General features: G+C 34.1%; 1 protein-coding gene across 12 annotated transcripts in view; it reads right to left on the reverse strand.

Moving 5' to 3' along the window:
- Positions 1 to 169: 169 nt before the first annotated feature.
- Positions 170 to 22,400, reverse strand: part of BCLAF1 (BCL2 associated transcription factor 1) — a 32,897-nt gene continuing 10,666 nt past the window's right edge. For 2 of the 12 annotated variants that reach the window (XM_003255767.4, XM_030809735.1), the window contains 10 exons: positions 21,152 to 22,063; positions 19,123 to 19,269; positions 18,812 to 18,981; positions 16,367 to 16,472; positions 15,281 to 15,365; positions 12,731 to 12,906; positions 11,451 to 11,631; positions 10,318 to 10,464; positions 4,553 to 4,765; positions 170 to 4,396 (listed from right to left, as the gene is read on the reverse strand). In XM_003255767.4, coding sequence (XP_003255815.1) covers positions 4,391 to 4,396; positions 4,553 to 4,765; positions 10,318 to 10,464; positions 11,451 to 11,631; positions 12,731 to 12,906; positions 15,281 to 15,365; positions 16,367 to 16,472; positions 18,812 to 18,981; positions 19,123 to 19,269; positions 21,152 to 22,063 — 2,143 coding nt within the window. In that variant the 3' untranslated portion in view covers positions 170 to 4,390. Of the gene's footprint in view, positions 4,397 to 4,552; positions 4,766 to 10,317; positions 10,465 to 11,450; positions 11,632 to 12,434; positions 12,598 to 12,730; positions 12,907 to 15,280; positions 15,366 to 16,366; positions 16,473 to 18,811; positions 18,982 to 19,122; positions 19,789 to 21,151; positions 22,064 to 22,400 lie in introns of all 12 variants that reach the window. The other 10 variants (XM_003255766.4, XM_030809730.1, XM_030809734.1 and 7 more) reach the window with 8 other exon arrangements.

Below are 22,400 nucleotides of genomic sequence, written 5' to 3' on the forward strand. Positions count from 1 at the left end.
AAATAATTCAAAGTGCATTAACTTTCTTTTTCATGGCCACCTTACAAGTATCCTGAGAACTCATCAGAAAGTTTAGTTTTCCCTTCTAGTACAAATGAGACTGAAAAATTATTTTCCATAGTGAAGGACTCAATAAGGTAGCAAGTCATCCACTATTCTGGAGGGTGAGTGGTATTTTTTATTTATTGTGGCTCTTCGCATTCCATGAAATTTGTAATCACTATGACAGTACCAAGCAAATACACAGTTCATGCTGTGATTATAAATCATTTCACACCACCTAAACGTACAGTGTAGCTATGATCATGTACTTTTATTAAAGGCAGAGCTCATTATTAATGAATTTGGAAACTGGTCAACCCCAAAAGATTAAGAAAAATTTGATGTATATTCTGGGGGGAAAAGCATTAAAGCCTGCTCACCCAACATTTTTCTATTTTCAAAATTACCTTTTGCACTTTGTAAGTGCTACAAATCAGTTCACTGTGGTAAAACACCAAAAATATCCATAGGAAGAATTTTCCTACATACAGATTACAATTAAGACACATTATTTGAATGTTTCTAGTTGTGGTGGAATGCTGTCCTAATATTGCCTGTTCTCTTTAATCAGTGAGATTCATTTTTAAAGGCCAAGGTATAGTCTGCTAACATAAAGAGAACTGGTACCCTTAATTAAATGTACAAGTTTGGTCTCATTACCATCACTGACACATGTTAATCATTACTGCATGTTTCTAAAACAATAGGAGTCCAGCTCATAAATCAACACAATCTCTGTGGCTCTCAAGTCAATTAAATACAACTAGATTCCATATATTCCCGAATCCTAAGAAATGTAAAACTTGTTCATTTAAACTTCATTAGGACAGTGTACTAATTTTTAGTATCTACCCCAATAAAATTTGAAACAGATTTAATAACAGTATCAAGTATTTGAGAACTCTAAACATATAATGGATATTACTTTCTCATTTTAAGGCTTAAGAGATTGAGTCTAGCCAAATTAATCCCAATGACAATGAAGTTTATTTCTCCATTTGCCTTCTCTCTTCAACTCTGTAAACTGAGAAAAGCCTCTGAACTTCTCTTTCTGGATGTGAAAGTGTATTATTCCACAAGGAAACTTAAGGTACATCCCCACCAAAGGGATTCCAGTTGAAACCCAGAAAAAGAAAAATAAGAAAAGTTAAACAAATGTTCTTAATAATACAGCATACTTTTATATAAGAAATTTGTATATAACATTATAATTATCCAGGATAATTAAGCTACCAGTGATCTTACACAACCCTTTACATGCATATATACGTACACACAGAGTTCTTATTTCTCTCACAGAATTTTTAAGGACTAATTTGCCATTTTTATGAGTCAAAATGTGTCAATTTGTCTTAGCACACAAATTTCTGTAAAAACGCTTTGTTAAAACTGACAGGATGGCACGTGGTAAGAATTATACCAGATCTTACTCAAAGTGAATGAAAAGACAATTCTTTTTAGTTATTTACTAGCTACTATGTTTTCAGAGAGAGAAGTAATCACAATCTTATTATGAGTGATAAGGTCCCAGATTAACGTTAAGAAAAAGAGGACTAAACTAGAAATCCAGAATTCCTGTATTTCAAAATAATGGCTTAGATTTACCAACTGTAAACTTTCCCATTTTCCCAGGGGAGACAAGGGAAAAAACAAAAAAAAAAACAAAACGAAACAAAGAAACAGTAAAGAGAGGTTTGAGGGAGTTTATAAAGCATTTATCAAGCCTTACCACACCAGTAATCTTCCTAACAGATATGCTGATATTCTAAAATAAGCCATAGAAATAAGGTGTGAAATAGACACAGGTAAACAAACAGCAGTTATTACTTGTGACATTTTATTGGCGTATGACAATTTACAAGGGTCCCTGTTGCATTATACATCACACTGAGTAAGAATCGTTTAGCCATCTACATTCAATGTTACTGGGTAATATTTTTCTCAAATTATAATTCCCAACACTGATTTTACCTGTGACAAAAGGAACAACAGTAATTCCTTGAAGTAGACTGTAACTGGAAAAACATTTTGCTTTTAGTATAAAAATTCCTAGGATGCTGAAAGGTACACCATACACACCTAAAGAGTCATGGCCTTCTTAAACAGCTTTCTTAATCCTTTCTGGAAATATCCTTTGGTTCATTTTTATTGCCCCTCTCTAGGCAAAACAAAGTATGTTGACACAGGTATCAATGAGTTATTTCCTAGCACTTGTAAACAAATATCCTTACCAAGAGGAACCATTCAACTTTTATAACGTCGTAAAGCGTGGAGTTAAGATGTGTTTTAAAAAAATATACAGGCTACTTTTTATATGCTTGGATCTGAAAAAGGTAACATCCACAATGACATTCTATTCCAGAGTTTTTACAATCACCCTAGCCTACTACACTCTGGTATAATACTCTTTCCTCAATTTTGTTTAATAGAATAAAAGTAACCAAAGGTTAAAGCAATGCATTTGAACTTAAAATGTAACCTGCCCACAGGAATCAAGTAGCTTTATTCCCACTCCCTATTACATAATTTCTCAGATCCCCTTTTACCTACTGTCTTAAGTGGATAAGCACATAGTCATGCACACAGATTTGATGTCTAACCAAGTAACTGTTAGGGTATTCATTTGTATACAATAAAAGGGTCATGAAAATTCTGTGCTAGGAATCACATCCATGTTGCTTTCACACGTAAATAAGTATTATTCTGAACAGGAGAATATTAGTTATGTCCTGATTAATGCAATACATACTTCCTTTGGCAGGTATTTCCTCTGCTTTAATAGACAATTTCAGAAAGACATGTTAACGGGGGAAAAATCACACAATACTAAGGATCTGAGGGCCATAAACATCACATATGATGAGTTTGTTTTTAGTTTTGTTTCCAATAGTTCTTCACCAATGTCCCTGGCTGTAACCTAGGTGCTAGACGCATTGCAAATCCTCGAAAGTGTTTAAGATGAAAGAGCAATACACTTAAGATCTTCAAAAGTTTACATTAACAGAATAAGCATTAGCTCCTTTTAACACACACAACTAAATTAACAAATGAAATGTGTCTACTTTTATATATGCCCATAAAGCAGACAGACTTAACATTGAAATTTACTATTTTAGATTTTCACTCCTTTAAGAGCTATCAATATAGACACAAAAGATAATTCACATTTGAAAAGTTATCTACCTGAAGAATAGAACTCTTAAGAGGAAAAAGAAAAAGCCATTCTACAAACTGCAACTGAAATAGGGGGGAAAAAAGTTAGATCAATGCGGCAACAGGCTTCCTGCCAAAACTTTTATTGGTGACATTTGAAAAACAATTTTCTTAAAATGGTATTAATGAACAGTATGCTGTGTTTCTCTATTTTTACTAATAGTTACACTACAAACTAATGTTCAGCTCAAATAAATACATAAGATATTAAATCAGGTACTAATGTATCAACTTATTCTGCAGGATAAACCTCCTCCATACCAACCCCAGGATTACAGTTTTTCTTCTGTTTAAAAGTAGGATGTTCAGTAGAAATGGGGTTTCTATTTGCAGTATTATTACAAACCAGTTTCCTCTCACAAATAGCTAATATCTAAGACCATGACTCAAACTATCAAATAGGAATAGAAAGAGAACACTCAGTTTTGAACGCAAATAGAAAAGGCTCCTAAGAATGTTCTTTATAGGCCACTGCTTGCTTTCAGTAAAAATAACATTTTCTCAGAACTTTTCAATCTGATTTTTAATAGCTTTTACTTTTTAGCTATTGGCAAAGCTTTTTTTTTTTTTTTTTTAATTCCTTCTTAAGCATTTGCTCAAGTGTTAAACTAGCTTAGTTCACCAAAGTAACAACTTTTTGTCTGTGGTATACTTCAAAAATTAGTCACCCTACAATGTAGTGTGTTCAAATTAAACAGATGTATACAGTTAAAACAATTAGTGTAGTTTCTATAAACAATTTCTGTTCCAGGATTTTTATGTAGAGCTAACGTTTACTTCAGAATAAAACATTGACAAACAGGGAAGGAAGAGAATCAGAACTTTCACAGAGCTGTACTTGACCATATCTTAAAGACAAAGCAGAATTACAATGCATGTAACAAAAACGTTAAAAGTTTTAAAAGTTGATAGTTACAAATATGGTACGTAACAATTTTCTACTTTATTTCAGTACAATTTTCAACATACAGTCTACTATTTCTCAAGATATTTGAAGACTTAAAACAAAATTTCTATAGACTACTTGCAAACAGTAAAATTTAAGTAAAATGCTTACATTCTTATTTGAAAACAAAAATCAGGTAAAAAATGGTGGGTGCAAGTTCTGCTCTGTTGTAATCTTACTTCATATTTATTATTCCTAAAAGAGAGAGAAAAAATTAAAATTAACAAAAGACACGGAGAGTGAAAAGGAACCATATTAATAATTGTTCCTAAAAATGAAATAATTAACTAATTCACCCACCAAACCTATATCAAAAAAAATCTGTCAGAATCACAAGTTGAAATTTTATACCTTTTCTTCCTTGCGTCTGTCCTTCTTTTCTTCATTATTTTCCATGGTCTCTTCCTCATCTTCAACAATCCCATCCCCTTGGTATTTGTCATGAGTCCATTTAGGACTGCTACCTGATTTTTTGAAGTTAAAGCGCCCTCTGCCACGTTGAAAAGTACCACGACCTCTTCCTCTTTTGGCCCAATAATCCACACCATCATCTCTGTCGTCATGCTACAGAAAGGTTAAAAACAATTGTCAATGAAATGTTTCTTGTAAAGATGATCATTTCTCCAATCATAAATCACAGTATTAATCTTCTGAAGATTGGGTATATGAGATTGGTAATATTCTAAAACACAATAAAACAAAACCAGTAAAACTGAATTTTTCAACAAAAATATATTCCATCGTCAAGAGAATAACTACATCTTACTACTTAGCAACCCAAGCACTGAAGGTTACCCAGACAATCATTTGGAAAATCTCAACTGCTAAATTACCACTGATTTTCAGAATCCTGAGTTTTGTTTTTCTATTATGTCAATCCAATTCCACTTATTATTACACCAAATGCAGAGATAAAATAGTATTTCCCAAAATTACCTTAGTCATAAAGATGCAGCAGAAAGTCATAAAAATATCATTAGAATATTAACGTTCACTAAAATGAACTGGTGGTATGAATTTTATACTTTACATGTAAAAGTAGATTTTAAATCTACTGAGATTGAAATCTAGATCAATGTATAGTACACATCGATGTTCTGGGCTACAGAATTCAATGGTAAGTCATGACACGGTCCCTAGAATTAACACCTCAGTTCTTCTTCATCAATCTAAAGTACTGCAGTTATCACCTCCCAGCTTTAATTATTAATTGTATTCAAATACAGATGTTCCCCAAATTATGAAATTGTTCTATTAAGCAAAACAATCTGCAAAACTGAAAAGTACTTGACTCTGTACATGAGTAGAGATGGGTATTATATTCATACAAAAGGCAAGGTAGTCCTGTATGTAATTTAATTAATTGCTAACTTACTAACTTTGTCACCCACAAAAATGGGAAATAAAGCAAAATGCCCCTTTATTAGAAAAGGGGTATAATGCAAACGAAATGTTGTGTAATCTAGAGTATTAGCAGTGAGCAACCATCCAAAAGCCACTAAAACTTTTTTTTACGTAGTATGTCATATGAGTATTTTTTTTCCAAAACTTAAGACTGTGCCTTTGGATATATTCATTTAACTGATTAACCCCCTTCATGACTTGAAAAGTTCAATTATATGGGTAACTAACAGACCATATGAAAGAGAACTTACCAACTGCTAATAATCTATCTTTACCAAACCACTGAAAGATTACTAGGTAGAGGTGTACATAACTCTATAATGAATGGATTTGGGAACTATCAAAAGTGTAAATTTAAATACAGCAGAGTTTATTGCAAACCCAAAATAAACTACTTTAAAATAGTCTGCCACTAAAAATAATGCCCACTCCACTACATAATTTCATGCTCCCTTAACATACCCAACTCCAGAGGCTGTGTTTTTTTATGATATTTACACAATACGCCATGGATTCTGGGAAGAGGTTTTGGAGTAGAAGCATGGGTTTAAATCTGATCAGAAACTGTGTGACTTTGGGCAACCTCTCTAGAATTTACTTCATTTTAATAATGTGTGCCTTGAGGGAACACAGATCAGCAGAAAGTGCCTGGCCCAGTGTCTGACAAGCAAGCACTCAATAAACGGTGGCAAAAATGATGTTTCTATAGTGTGTAATACGGATCTGGCCCTGTTCTGAACCCTTCACATGTATTTATTCATCTAATCCTCACAACAACCCTCTAAGATACTGTTACTGCCCTCATTTTAGAAATAAAGAAACTGAGGCACAGAGAAATTAAGTAACTTGCCCAAGGTCACAGAACTAGCCCTTTCTTCTACCCCTTGTGACCATCACCCATAAAACACATTTCCCAGATACCTTGGTGGCAGTATATGATTACCACACCAGGTAGCCAAGAGTTGGCAGAAATAGAAAAGCCAAGAGCAAAGCTAGACACTAGGGTTAAACTAGCCATTGCTTTTAATATACAATCATCTGAAACTTGGTAAACCAACAGCACCTAAACAATTAAACTGTGCCTTTCGTAGGGTATCCTGGCAGCTACTTGAGATTTTTGATGCTAAACATATTCTTAATACTCAAGTTTTATATCAAAGATTTCAATCTCATTATTAAAATTTTTAATTTTTAATTTTTAATTACCTCAGATTAAAAAGGGCCAGAAGTTAGATATTTATACACAGCTAAGAACATGTTAACAAAGGAGTCTGTATTAGAACTAAGACCTTCTGAACCATCTTCTCTCTTCTCCATACGAGGATCAAGTTTCAAAGGAATAATTACCAAAACTCCAATCCTGAACCCCCTTCCCCACCAGGGATTTTCTCTTCCTTTGAAGACAGCAACTCAACACTGAGAACCTGCCTACTTCAGTACTTTCCCACTTGCTCCAACTCTTCACACTCACCCCTCCATAGAATTTCAGGTTCTAACTAAATCTAGTATCTTTCCTGGAATTTTTATTATTGAAAACATTACCACACTTTTGCATAAAACAAAGCTTAGAGATAGGAAAATTCAGAAAAGAATGCAACAAAGATTACTGTAACTCAGTATTGGACAACAAATAGTACAAACAAGACTTTCAGAACCCTGACTCTGGAGCCCAATGCATAAGTCCTGACCCCACTACTAGCCACATAACTCTGGTTAAGCTACTCAACCTTTGTACCTCAGTTTTTTCCATCCACAAAAATAGAATAACGGCCCCAACTCAAAAGGCTTTTTTAAGTATTCATACATACAGAACACTCAGAACAGCACCTAGCATGGTACATGATGCTTAATAAATGTTATCTATTATTACTAAGCTTTTTTGTTTGTTTGAGACAGATTCTCGCTGTCGCCCAGGCTGGAGTATAATGGCGCAACCTTGGCTCACTGCAACCTCGGCTCACTGCAACCTCCACCACTTGGGTTCAAGCGATTCTCCTGCCTCAGCCTCCCGAGTAGCTGGGACTACAGGCACGCACCACCACGCTCGACTAATTTTTGTATTTTTTGTAGAGACAGGGTTTCAACATGTTGGCCAGGCTGTTCTTGAACTCCTGACCTCGTGATCCGTCTGTCTCGGCCTCCCAAAGTGCTGGGATCACAGGCGTGAGCCACCGTGCCTGGCCTGTTAGTTACTAAGTATTAATGTTTCATCCAAATGGGCAAACTCTCTTAAACTGGTCAATTGTTCTGAAAGAACCTAAGGGAATGAATGTCTAGTTTTAGACTTTTCTTCTGAATCATATTTTTCTTTCTTTTCCCTCAACATTCCTTTACATATAAGATACAAAATCTTTGAAATTCAACTATTCATGTGAAAACCAAAGTTGCCATTTCAATGGCTCGTAAGTAAAAACCAAAATAATTAACTGTGGGAATTGATTTATAAGGAAAAAGTGTGTAATTTTGCTTGATATTCTAGTGAACATCATCAGTCTATGGCAAATCAATGTTTATGTTTTATACAGAGACCACGATTTTTAAATATAACCCAGAAAAGCAACATGTAAAAATATTACTGCTACTTATAAATGGCTAAATTCTTAAAATAAGACAGTTCTTAATGAAACTACTGCCTAAGTAAACGCCAACCCAAAATGAGTATGTACTTGTTAAGGGTTAGCAGCCTCTTAAGAGAATGCCATAGAAAAATGGCCTAAATTTTATATTTCTAAATTGTTAAAAGTGTTAAACAATTACTATCTACTTGTTCACCTCTCATTCCCTCTTAACCTTCTGACCTATCTATCATACCTGGTCTACTTCTCTGGCATTTTTACTCTCTCTCACTTTTCACCCCACCTTTGAAATGCTGGTCTTTATCTCTTCTCTTCTGTGATCTTAACACAGCTTTAATGGTGACCTATAAAATTACAACACTTAGATTTTTTTGTTTCTCTAAATTTGAATTACCAACTATCCACTGGACAGCTCCACTTCTCCCAGGCACTTCAAATTCAACCTGTTCAGAACAGAACTTAATCTTTTGAAAGGAGCTTCTTTCCTATAGATTTAGATTCCTTCCTCTCACTACCAACTCCCTGAATTCAAGTCCCCATGAACGTTACTTTTTCTCAAATCTAGCACCTTAGTTCAGACACTATATTCTCTCAAATTGCTTAACTTTTAACACCCATGATTTTTGTAAACTCTGCTTAAAACTATTTTCTTAAAACTATTAAGACCTTTCACACTGACTCCTTGTGCTCAATTTTCCCATACTTATACCAACCATCTAGCCATCTGAGTACTAGAGTTATCTATACCATGCTGTTTCACTCCTGCTATGTGCAGTACACTTGCCTACCTCTTAACCTCAAGATTAAGGTCAAGTTCCTCTACAAGTCTCTCCTAATCACTGTCTCCTTTGCAAAAATCCACCTATTTCTTCTTTGGGAAAAGTGAAAAGCCACCGTATATATTCAGAATGTTTGTTTCTCTACTACTAGTAGTCTCTAAGTCAAAAATTAGAATCACATCCTACTTGTCTTTCCATCCTTAGTACCTAGCATAAACATGAGTCTGTTAATACATAAATTCTTGAACCAAGTAGATGGATCTTTCAAATTTTTCTACACATCAAATGCCTTTTACTTTCCAGAATGTCAATTCAAGCCACTCAAGAAGCATAAACTGAGAAAACATTATGCATAACGCACTCTATAACTTTTTTTTTTTTGGTTCTTGGTCATTAACATGCCAAAAAAGAGGCAAATGGAAATATATTTTTGAAACATATATATTGTTTTTCCAGACAAAATAGAGATCCACTTCAAACTATAGCTATAACCTCTAAGTAGGTATGTCATGGACATTCAGGTTTATACAAATATATTCATAAAAAGCCAACTGAAAAAGTCAACAATTCCTCAAGTCCAACACAATCTTCCTCCATGGAAGCAACTAGTTTTCAGAACTAGTCTCTGAAACATAAATTCTCTGAAAAGCCATGACAAAAAAATGAATACTTCTGGTAATAGTTTCGGTATATTCTTGTCCACCTCTATAATTCAGGAGGGAACCTTTTCCCTATGCCAAACAGCAGAAAATCCCCATCCTTATCTAGAGAATCCTTCAGGACCTACCCACCTCTAGCTTCATCCTTGAAAAACTATTTCAGAGGGAAAAGCACCTCTACCACAGGAAGCACCCAATTAGTGTATCTAGCAGCAACTTTTCTGTAATGTAATTTTTCATCATCTTTTTTCTCCAGTGAAAGTTGACAGCCTCCCTAAAATTCTTAATTACACGTACTTTGAAAAAATTCTTCTCCTTTTCATTTAAACAAATAGCTATGATAATGGAAGGTACATCTTAATGTGAAGTTTCTACAACTGTCATTGTCTTATAGACAGATATAAAACAAACATTAAGCTCAACTATAATATAATGTTTTTCTCTGAATGTGGGTAACAAATCAGGTATATTTTTCGCTTACCCTGATCAGCCTGTGTTTAATATCAAGAAAATATGAACAGGACTAAAGGGACCCACATTTTTCAAAATTTCAAATCATCTGGGTAATTATTTTAAAAAAGGTTTCCCACATAACGGTGAATCTTCTTATAGTAGTGGTTATCTGTACTCAAATGTATTCACCTAGTATGCTTCGAAAATTAATGCAAACCAAATAAACACAGATGTCTAACACCCACCAAGAAGTACTTCTTGCTCTTTGGGGTATATTCTGGATCCCATTCCTCTTCCTTCGGTCTCTTTTGAAAAGTAGTATTTGAGTTGTTTGGACCAGTATTTGTCCCAGCAAAAACTCCTCTGGCTCTTCCTCTGCCTCTAATTCGAAACTGATTAACATTAACAAAGTTGTTTAGTGATGCAATCAAAAGGTATTTAGTTACATGCAAATTCTAATTTTACTGCAGTAACAAAAAACATATGCCCTAATTTCCTATCTAAATCTCACGGCCATTGAGGATGAAAAGGATGGCCATTTTATATCACAGGCAAAAAATTTCTGCCAACTACAAGTTGAGTAGGTTAAGAAGAAATGATCAACCTAAGTGTTAGAATACTGTACTTTCATGGACTGAACTAATATTTTTAAATAATCCAGTTGATTTTCCTTTTTACTAGTCAAAAGTTGTCTAATTTCTTTGAATTATCATAGAAGCCCCAAGTATTCAGCCATACCTATCACCATATAAGCAAAGCTCTTCTCTTTCCCAAATTATCTAATAAATGAACTCCACCAAAACCCAACTAGATACTCGCTCAAGGTAGGAGTGTGAATCTCGAAATTAAAGAGGCAAGAAGATGCACTACCATGAAGTCATTATATCAATAATTATAACGACTTACGGAAACGGGGATAATGTATACGCTATGTGAAATACTTATATGATTTCTATGATTGATACCCATATAAGCAAGGATTTGAAGAAAGCAGACAAAATGAATGTAACTATAATACAGAGATGAACATACAGGGGTTTTATTAAGGCGTTAAGGTACTTTTTCAAAAACTAAGTGATTAAAGAAATGTTATTACCAATCAGTAACTTTCCTTGACTCTTGGTCTTTAAGGACTAGGTACAGTTATTGATCTCGAAGTCAAGAAAAGTACCTAGTTTATATAGATGCTTCTAGATCTCAAAATGGCATTTCTAAATGAAGACAGCACTTCAAACACCACTTCATATTTCAATACTACCTCTGACTTCAGGAATAATGACACACATAACAATCTCTAAATCATGTATATGACCTTCCTTATGTACAGTACTCTAAGATAAACTCCTATCAAACAATCAAAGATAATTTTTTCACTTACAAAGGTTCCTCGTGGTCGGCTAACTCCTGCAAAGCCTGAGTATTCTTTCATTTCATGGTGAGTTTTAAATTCTTCTTCTCTTTCCTTCTTACTCTCCTTTTCTTCTCGAGAACTGGGAGAAGAAGGTGATGCTGAAGAGGATGAAGATCGAGAATGATCTTGCTCTCTACTTTTATGTTTACTGCAAAATAAAGAAAACAAAAAATGTGCTACTTTTAAAAAGATAAAGACCCTGCTGAATCTTACAATAGAAGAGATATTTTTCAAGTCAAAAACACTATCCCCTAATAAAATTATGTAAATAAAATAAGTGGGTGTTAAACTTTGACACAGTCTGTTTCCATTCTCCTTCAATATGTGTTTTACATCAATAATGAAAAACATGCTAGGGCCTGCCAGTTAGAAAATAGTAGTCTGTAAAGATCAAGAATAAGGTTCAGTTCTTTAGTATTTTTAAATTAACTTATATCTTTTATTACTTTAACGAAAGGAAGAGAAGAGTAGGAAAAAGTAAGGATGTTCTTAAGGCCAAGTTTCAAAATGACTGCAGTTTGTACACCCTGGGTGAAAATAGTTGGTATAGTTTGGGCTATAGTACCATTATAGCAAATAAAAAGCATATGACATTACAAATAACAGCCATAAATTTAATAACACAAATAAAATCCACCATTTACCTAATGAATAGCAAGGAAAAAGATTATCTATAATACTTTGTGTTCCTATTTGACTCTATGATGATCAAAAATTTACATGATTTAATGCAACACCCGAAAAGGTCATACCTGTGGTTAACTCTTACCACTGCTAACAGTTTCCAAGGAAATATTATTTTGAAAGACTAATACACATTGCTATTTCTAGTCCTTCCTCCCCCCCATCTCTCCCATGTTAAACCACTAGATATCAGTTTAAAATTCTTGTACTCTGGGTGTTATGAGTTGAAAAAGTGCGGAATCAAGCATAACGAACCAAAGTTCTTACACAAACTGTTTCTAGAAATGCACTGCATTGAAGTCCAACCTCCTGATGTAGCCTGGATAATAGGACACATTAATTTGTCATTTTTTTTTTCAGTGTTAGCTTGCTATTCCAAAGTTTTTGTCCTCATCCACCATAAGCCGTGTAAAAGACAAATACATTTTTGCTGTAAAACAAATAATTTTAATTGTTTAAATTTAAACATTCGATTACACAGTCAAAATTGAAAGCAATTAAGCTGACAATTATTAAAGGCTAATTAGAAGCTAAAACCTATCTTAGTCAGTTTGAACAATTACCTGTCATCTTTGTAAGATTTGTATTCCTTGTAATCTTTTGGAGTTTTTTCCTGCTTTCTTGATCCACTGGATTCCCTGGAGCCCTTGGAATCTCCCCGTTCTTTACTTCTTTCTTTTCTACGGCGATCAATGTCATGCCGAAGGTCAGCAGAGTCACACCTTAATTTTTTATCTCCCTATAAAAGACAGATGTAAAATACAGATTTCAGGGGAGAAATAGAAAAAATATATACACACATATTATAGAGTTAAATTTTATGCCAGCTTCTAAACTGGCATTTTAGTATCAAAAAATAATGAACCATATAAGATACTATCACTCAGTTTTTGTTAAAAAATGTACTTGATTTTTACTAAACATTTGTGTATACAAAGTGCAGTGGGACTGGGGAAATTATTAAAAGCTAATTATCTTGAGAATTTTGCAGGTTTTTATCCAAAACAATCTATAATAAACTTTTGTACAGTAAATGATACAAATATTTTTTCCACTCAGCATATCCTTATTATTATCCCTCATCCTTCCAAATGGTTTTCAATAGTTGAACAGTAACAGATGTTATAATCTGTAGTTGTGACGTAGCCTTCTACCTAAATAAAAGATATCCTAACATAATGGTTCTCATTACTTAAGCCTCATTATGATCAAGCTCTTCCCAAATAATCTGACCAACCCAATAAAAAAAAAAACACTTCAAAAGTAAGAATTCTATAATTTCCATAACATGCATGTAAAATATGATTAATGAAACCAATTGGTTGAACAAGGGTAGAAACAAAGCCAGAAAGATATTCGCAATCCTGTACTCAGTATCTTGGGCCATATACTGCCCTTTCTCAATTCAGGTATTGCAACGGACATTAGTTTAACTGGGTCACAATTCACCTCCTTCTTGTTCCATTGCTTTTTCAAATACTATATAATTTAGGAAGATGGAAAGAGGCATCTAGGAATGAAGAGAAATTATACATCAGTAAGATGCTAAGCAATGTGGACATCCTTGCTAGTATTCAACAATAAGTAGTATTTACTCTGGGAAGTCTGGCTATAATATTCATAAGCATTCATAAAACTGAAAGTATGTATCTCCAAATGATATCAACTACTCACCTATTTGCTCCCAGAGTCACAAAGAAAAAAATCTAATCAAGAGCAAAAAAAACCCTTCCTATTCACCTAGGTATTACCAAGTCCACAAGTAACAAGATAATGTGAAACTACTTTGTAAATTACAAACGATATATATGTAATTACATATTAACATGTTATTCATCCAGACAGGAGGATAAAAACCAATGGCATATCCTCTTGTCTATTCATCATCTCTACTTTTTCTCCTCTGGATCAAAATCTGGTCTACGTAATGAGGAGAGAAGATACTCACTGTCAGAGCACAAGGACAGACTAAAACTGTTGGGAAAACTAAATTAACAACTTTAAACCCAAGATATTATTTAAGTTAAAAACCAAAAAAAGTATTCACTTCTCAGAATCTGTTCTTTCAAGATCAATACGCCCCATGCGAAACAAAAACAAAAACAAAACAAAAAAGAAAAACCTTCTTTGTAAGCTCTAGATTCCACATCTAGTAAGTTAATAGCATGCCCTATTAAACATGTATAGTACCACTGTCCATAACAGCTTCTAGTAACAAACGTGCCTATTTTCAAAATAACCCAATTATTCAACAACTCTGCAAAACAGATGCATTCTCATTTTTCTAATTAGAAAGGCAAGGTTCAAGAGGGTATTTTCCAAGTATCATGTAGATAGTACTTAGTGACAGCCAGAATTGGAACCAAGCAGTACTTCCAAGTCCCCTAATCTCTTCAAAACAGTTGCTTCCTTTCTACCTTTCCCCACATTTCTACTCCTAGACATTTTATGGCCTGACACAGATTAGTCTACCTGGCAAAGGTCATTTTGAATTATCAGAGTATACTGGAGACCCCTTAACCACTGAATTCCATTCGCACCAAGACCCCTCAATATCTTTCACAGGCTCCTCTCTCATGTTTAAAAGACATTCCCCCAATCCCCAAATATTCCAAGAGTGACAACAGTCTTTGTTCCAAACGTTCATTTGTAAACCAGTTCTTAGAATGCTTATTTCTTAATCCACATCAAAAATGCCCAGTAGCATGGGGATTACTTCTTGTTATCTGTGAAGAACCTAGAGATATTAATTTAGACACACAAATCGAGAAATATTTACTCTGGCTAATGAACCTCATCTCAAAATTCTAATTTGTATCTTTGATTTTATAATTTCCCTTTGTCTACCCACTGATTCTTTACACTTTTCTTAGGACTATTTTTTTTCCTTTCGTTAGTGTTCTGAAAAAATACTCTTGGTTTAAATTTGAGACACTCAGTATAGTGTCACCTTAACTTCTTCCAGGAAGGAACAGTATGTACACTACCATAATATAGTTATGAATTAAAAGTAGAAGATACCTATAGACATTTTGCCTTGAGAAACTATATTTGGTACAATATCATTAACTAAGCTGAACTTAACATGAAAAAAATTACATTCAAAAACATACCTTTTGATTTTCTTCTTTAAAAACTCTCTCTTCCCCTGCTAAACGGGTATGCTTCCTCAGGGTACTTGGTGAGATGTCAATTCTCCTTAATGTAAAAAAAAATATATTTTTAGTCATATTATTAACTTTTTGGTTCAAAAACATCCACACGATTATCCATTTTCCTAAGACAGTTATTTCTCTCCCAATCAACTAATTTAGCACACCAAGACTATTAATTTACTTTATAATACACAATTAAGGAAAAATATCCATGAAGAATAAATTAAAATGCTCCAGATATTTTTATATAGAAGTGAAGTCTGCCCTTTAAAACATCAAACTTATTTTAGCCATCAAAAATAGAAAAAATATGTTTCGATTAAACTGGATATGATTTTAAGCATCAACAAACACACATGAATAGGATTATTTGCTCCTGCCTTCAGTATTTTTAGATATTCAGTGCCCCTTTAGTTTTATTCTGTGCCTTTCCTTTTTAAGTCAGTATTGGCTGTAACTACCCAGTGCTTCTTTAGCAGTCATCACCAAAACCACACCAACTGTGTACAAAGTACCGAGTCAGATACTTCATAGCCAATATCACTGTCACTGCCACCCTGCAAAACTGGCATGATTATCCACATTTTGTATATGAAAAAATTGACGTCCAGAGATTAAGTTGTTCATCACAATGCAACAAAGAGACACAGCCAGGATGTCAACACAACTATCTGACTTCAATGCTCATGCTTTTGTTCTCTCACCAAACATTTTTTATTTCACAAACTTACTAGAAATTCGAAGGTAACTCTAGGCCTCCACTGTCCCTTCCAAAAACCAAACTAACTGATAACTATTTAACTCCATACTGCAAAGTAATAAGGGTTAATATTTCAAGTTCTAACAACCAGTTTCAACTAAGCTGAAAATCGAGAATTATAGAATTTTCAAGACTTAGAAATATATTTATTTAAAGTATAAATGAGGAATAAAACCAAAGTTTTTAGTTGTATCAATGACAAAAACAAACTTCCAATACGATGTTTTAACAGTGTCTTCCTATCAAAACAACGTTTTTATATGCCAATTCAGCAGGATACATACCTGTGTATTTCAGGGCTCTTTTGCCGAGTACTATGCTCTTCAGTGGCTTTCTGATACGAAGTGAACCGCTCGTTTAGGGTCACTGCAGCTGACTTGAAGTATTGCTCTGTTGATTTAGAAGAAATACTGTCCGATTAGTTAACTTTACTTTTAAGAGAGATCTGTTTGTGACAGAAGGGCATGTAGCAGGTGAAAAGAAAATAAAAATACTCAAGAAACCTAGCAAAAGAGAATCAAGTGTTACAAGGAACTCCTACCCTTTCAATTTCTTGTACCTCAACAGGAAAGTGCTTCGAAAGTTGCTCACAGGTCCCTGTCAATACTACATCTAATCCAAGAGCAATTAATAGATTAAATCAAGAGTCTCTAATTCTACTTCGTTAATACACTACTTCCTCAGAACAAAAAGGAACATAATCTATGGATGTTCTAATACCTTGCCAATATGAACCAATGACATTACTTCAAGTAATCCTTTGCAGAAAACAAAAATTAACAGGAAAATATGGAGTTAACTAAAAAGCTAGTTTGGGTAAACTATTAAATTTCATCAGTGACTATGCTGCCATATCAACAAAAATGGATTTATAAAAACACTGAATACTATCACTCAAATTGGAAAAATATTTTTAAATCAATTAGCATTCAATAATTACTCCAAAAATCTGGCATCTTGGCAAACCCAACAGCACATTTGATATTGCTGTTTTGTCTCTCTTTAAACAATTTTCAAACTAGTAATATCAATACTGATTATTTTTAAAACCAGTTCAAGATATGCTGTAAATGTAAAATAGACGTATAAAGTCATGAGCTATGAAATGTCACATTATGAAGCAAGCTATCTGCTTAACAGGTCAACATACATCTGTGTCAACTTACCGCCCAATATCCAGCACATGTCTCATAACCAATCATTAAAACTTGAAACGGCCACTACAAGGGTAGTGCCTCAATCATAATTCCATGAAACCCAGGAATTTGAGCTAGCAACTCAGTTTTTATGCCATTTTTGCCAGGAAGACAGAAGATTCAACTTTGCCTGTATCTTTCAACAGCTATTTTACTTTGAAACATGGATTTTGCCATTTCAAAACATATTCCAGGACCTAGTTACAATGAAAAAGAAAACATCACTGGGCATTTTCAGCTCTGTATAAAGTAAGAGCTGTTCAGATCGGTTGCACAATACCAATTATGAAACATCACTACAGTTCTTTTTAAAAAAAAAAAAGAAAAAAGAAAAAGGAAAAAATTTATCAAAACCTGATCTCAAAATTCAGTACTAAATTGTAAAATGTGGAGATAGGCCAAAAAAGATTAAAAAATTAAAAAAAATGAATGTTTCATATTTTATGTACCACAGTAATATGGTCATGAACTGGTTCACAAACCTACTTAGAGCCAAATAGCAAAACTGTCTTGTTACCGTGTTTAAATAATTACAGCCCAAAAGAAATTCATTTAACTATTCACTGTTCTGAAATATCAACTGCATAAAGAACTGCTAGAGGCAAATTTCATCTATTACAGTGAGCTGTTCTCACATCAAATGACAGATTTTTTAAAAGCGGGGAGGAGATTAATTTTAAAGGCCAACAGTCTTCGAAGTTCCTGAGAAAGAACATGTCTCATAGTAAGTTGCTTTTTAAAAACAAACAAAACAACAAAAACAAAACTTAACCTAACTGCCCAAAAGACATACCTGAAAATCTTTGAAAATTATTAGTAACTTTGCAACTATAATTACATACTGGTAAAACTTTAAAAAAAAAAAATCATTACTTTAGTTGAAATAAACAACCTTATCTTTAGGACCTAAAGAAGTGTCATCATTATCCTAATTAGTCACTATTCATGTAATCAGTATTTATATATCATACTTCTAAATTCCTTGAACTTTTTTCCTTTAAAAATCCTGATAAATTTTCTTGTTTTATCATTTTAAGATTTTTATGTATAAAAAATTAAGCGCCAAAAGTGTTTTCCACCACTTCACATTTCTTTAAAAGTTGAAAAGAAATTCTTAGTAATATTCAATAACAATACTGTCTGACTTTGTTATAAATCTATGCCAAGATTATCACAAGCCATAGGCATGCAATGAAAGACTATCTGTAAGCCTTCTGCACTTCAGGTACATTACAACGACATACTTAAAAAACACTTTTAGCATTCAACAAATCTACATCATGTTCTACCATGATACAGATTTTTAGCGTATGGTTTCTCCAGCATTTCAATTACTTTTTATTAACTATCTTCTTAAGTTTCAATGCTAGCAAGACTAGGGACTCCCTTCTATGAAACTACTTTTCCAAGTTTTAATAATATTGATGTATATTTGCTAGCCCTGGGGTATATGAATTATTAAGCATAATTACACATTTTTTTATTTGCATGCAAGAGAAATTTAATTCACAATACTAAACATTCTAAGCATACCTTTAACATGATGAACCAAGGACACAATGTGTTGAATAAATGACTCTGAAGTGCTTTTGCTGGCCTGTGGCAACTTAATGTGGTCAAAGATGGATCGGAATTCTTGCTCCTTCTTGACAGAATGGACAAGTGTACTAGCAAGCAGCCTGTCTTTAGTCAAGGAAGCAGGTCTGGAACATATTGATAACACACACACACACAAAATATACCATTGGTTTAAATATAAAAATAGTATGTTCAGAAAGTTTAAGATAATTAACTGGAATACTGACTACCCACAGATTATTTACTGGGCATCAATATGGAATTACCTGTTAGAATCATCAAGAGGAACAGGTGCCATTTTGAGTTTGACTTCAGGACGGTGAGAATCACTCGCTATCATTTTGATCCTAAGTGGGCTTTCCTCTCTGAAGGTAGACTTTTCTCGTGCATCCAGATTCTTGTGTAGAGGGGGACTGTAATCAAAGAGGTCTTTGAGCTTTTCAGACTTTACCTGCTCAGGTGACTGAGTTTCTTTCTTTACTGTTATTCTTTCAGAATTTTTGTCTTCTTCTTTGTGCTTATCTTTTGTAGTGCTAGGCCTTTCCACTACATATCCAGTCTCTTTAAGTTTATAATTTTTTTCTTCTCTAAATCCATCACTTTCTCTATTGCCTTTCAGTGAAACTTTGGACTTGTACTTGAGTCCTTCCTCCTCAGTATTCCGGTGAGATGCAGTAGCAAAACTTTTACCCTGATCTGCGAGGACTGACTTCCTGAACTGTCTATAATCCTCTGTCTCCTCTGTGTCATCCCCTTCTGAATCATTAAACTTTTGTTTTCCAGACTCTTTATCACTGAAGTAATCTAGAGCTTCCTGATCTTCCCATTCTCCCTCTGCCCTCCCTTTCTCTGATCCTTTCTCTTTTGAAGCCTCTTTATCCCTGGTATTACCCCTATCAAGCAGGAATACTCTAGACTCTTCATCTGTGAACCTGCGAATAAGCAAAGAAGAGGATAGTAACTCTGGATTGCATTCACTGTAGATCGCTTCCATATTTAAATGTGTTGCCCAATCCCTCAGGACCAGCAAGAGAGAAAATAACCCTATTGAAAAGTGCTTTTTCAGATTCCACTTTTAAAAATCATTGAAAGCATCCATATAGAACTTATGTACTAACTTTTAAAATAAATTTACAATTGACTTCTGAAGTTTAAAACGCGAAGCCAACCACAAAAACCTGTCCTATTTAGTCACAATCCACAATTCTGCACTAACACGAACTTCTAGAGATTGCCTAAATTTAATTTTTGAAGCTAAGAACCACTAATAGATAATACGCATTGTTAGAATTCTATTGATAATTATCCCCAAAATTTCAGACTGTTTCAATTACTTATCTATTAATATAAACAAGAGTTCACACAAATGGATTTAAATACCACTACAGTAATTTAATACTTTATGAGAATCACAAACAGTTCATATATATACTTGCTCTCGAAAAATAATGATTTCTGGCACTATTTCATAGAAACTAATGATCAGTTCAATAATAAATTCTAGATTGTGCAGTGCTATTCCACAAACAGCATGTTTCCTCTATTTTCTCACTTTTAAGTCAAATCACAATACATGAAGCAACCAATTTTCATTGTTAGCAACTTTCAGCAACACTTGAAATCAGAATTTAAATAATGTATCTGTTTCAAATGTCATTAGTCAGTGAGAAATACCATTACCTTTTGTATAGTCAGGCTGAAATCATTAAATATTGACAGCCAGACTGTTTATGCCACCTAAGAACATGCAATATAGCTGCATTATTTATGTAGGTCACATTCTAATAGTGAAAAGAACAAAATAAGCCTTCAATGCTTTAATAAACTTAATTTCTAAAAGGTTTACAGTTATTAGCAACATGTATCATTTAGTTATGCTCTAAGCTACTCAACTTCTCCTCATCTGTATTTTTAATTCTGGACCGAAAATGGTAAAATTAAGAGGAGGAATAGAAATCAGTGTTTTTTATTCTTTTTAAAGAGACAGGGTCTTGCTCTGTCGCCCAGGCTGGAGTGCAGTAGGCGCAATCATAGCTCACCACAGCCTTGAACTCCTGGGCTCAAGAATCCTCCCGCCTCAGCCTCCTGAGTAGCTGGATAAATTAATTTTTATTAAAACACTTAGCTTCCAAAGTTCACCAGATAAGAGTAAAACCAATTTGGAATTATCTTAAAATGAAGGAAGAGTAAAAACTGCTAGTTAAATACATATCACAATTTTACGTTTATAATTCCAAACAGAATTCAAAGAACAAAAACAATATTATAATCTAGATTCTGTACTTTAGTTTTTACCTTTTTAAGAACTTCCCAGTCTTTGCAGTTTCCTGATCTCCACCATCAGGATAAAATGAGGAACGGCCCCTAGACTCATCTCTTGGAGCATTCTGTGGTGCGATTGTCTTTGCAGGACTTCTTCGTGAAGGGATGTGATGAATTGGACTATTCTGAGAAGGACTGTATCGACTAGATCCATTTCCAACAGAACCAGACCCAGACCTTTCAGGACTATGCTGAATGGAATGTGAATGCTGAGAAGGAGTATTTTTTGCAGAGTGAACTGTACTGAGCATGGGAGCATCAGAGCAAGATGAACTCTGACTAGGTGGTGTAGCAATAGGTGAAGGACTATGGGGTGATCTAGGACTATTATCATAAGCTGAAAGGCCAGGCCAAATATCACCGGATGTGGCTGATGACTTATTAAATTCATCGATAGACTCAGATGGGTCATGTTCAAATGTATCTTTCGGTTCCTCCTGTGATTTACTTTTCAACGGACTCTCTTCTTGGGGTTCCCCTTCAGCTTTTTTGGTTTGTTTTTCCTGAGACCCTCGTCTTTTAGAAACAGGAGATTTGCTATATGGGGATGAAGAACGAGAAGAGGATGATCTTGGAGACCTAGAAGATCTATATGACCGGCGAGATCTGCTTCTGGATCTTTGAGAAGAAACGGATCTTCTTTTTGGACTCCTGGAACGTGAACGACCTCGTCTAGGACTCCTAGAGTGCCTTCTATTCCAGACAGGTCTATAACCACCTCGATGATATCTACCACCTCCTCCTTGATAATACCCTCTACCCCTTCCTCTGTACCCATAAGGTCGTCTCATTCCTCTATTATTTCTGTAATCGCGACGATAATCTCTAGAATACATACGATCTCTACTACGAGACCTTGAATATGTTCTGGAACGAGACCTAGAACTAAAAATGAAATAAATATCAATGCAAGAAAAATAAAATATTCCATCCTACCACTCTAAATACTCTGGTTGAATGTAACATGTAAATAAACGGTAAAGGTAAAAATAGACTTTTTAAAAAACCTCATCTGTACAAAAGTTTATGGTCTCCAATCAAAAAGCCTCACTAAGGTAAATACTGAGAGAATACCTTAAAGACCTTACAAACGAAGGCATAAAACATACACACACACACACATGCGTGTGTTTTATATATATATATCTCACACATTAGGACATATTAGCAAATTGTAGTACATCTAGGCAAGCACTTAAACTGAAGTTATAAAAGAATATTT

The sequence above is a fragment of the Nomascus leucogenys genome, chromosome 3 (assembly GCF_006542625.1).
Source record: "Nomascus leucogenys isolate Asia chromosome 3, Asia_NLE_v1, whole genome shotgun sequence".
NCBI lineage: Eukaryota > Metazoa > Chordata > Mammalia > Primates > Hylobatidae > Nomascus > Nomascus leucogenys.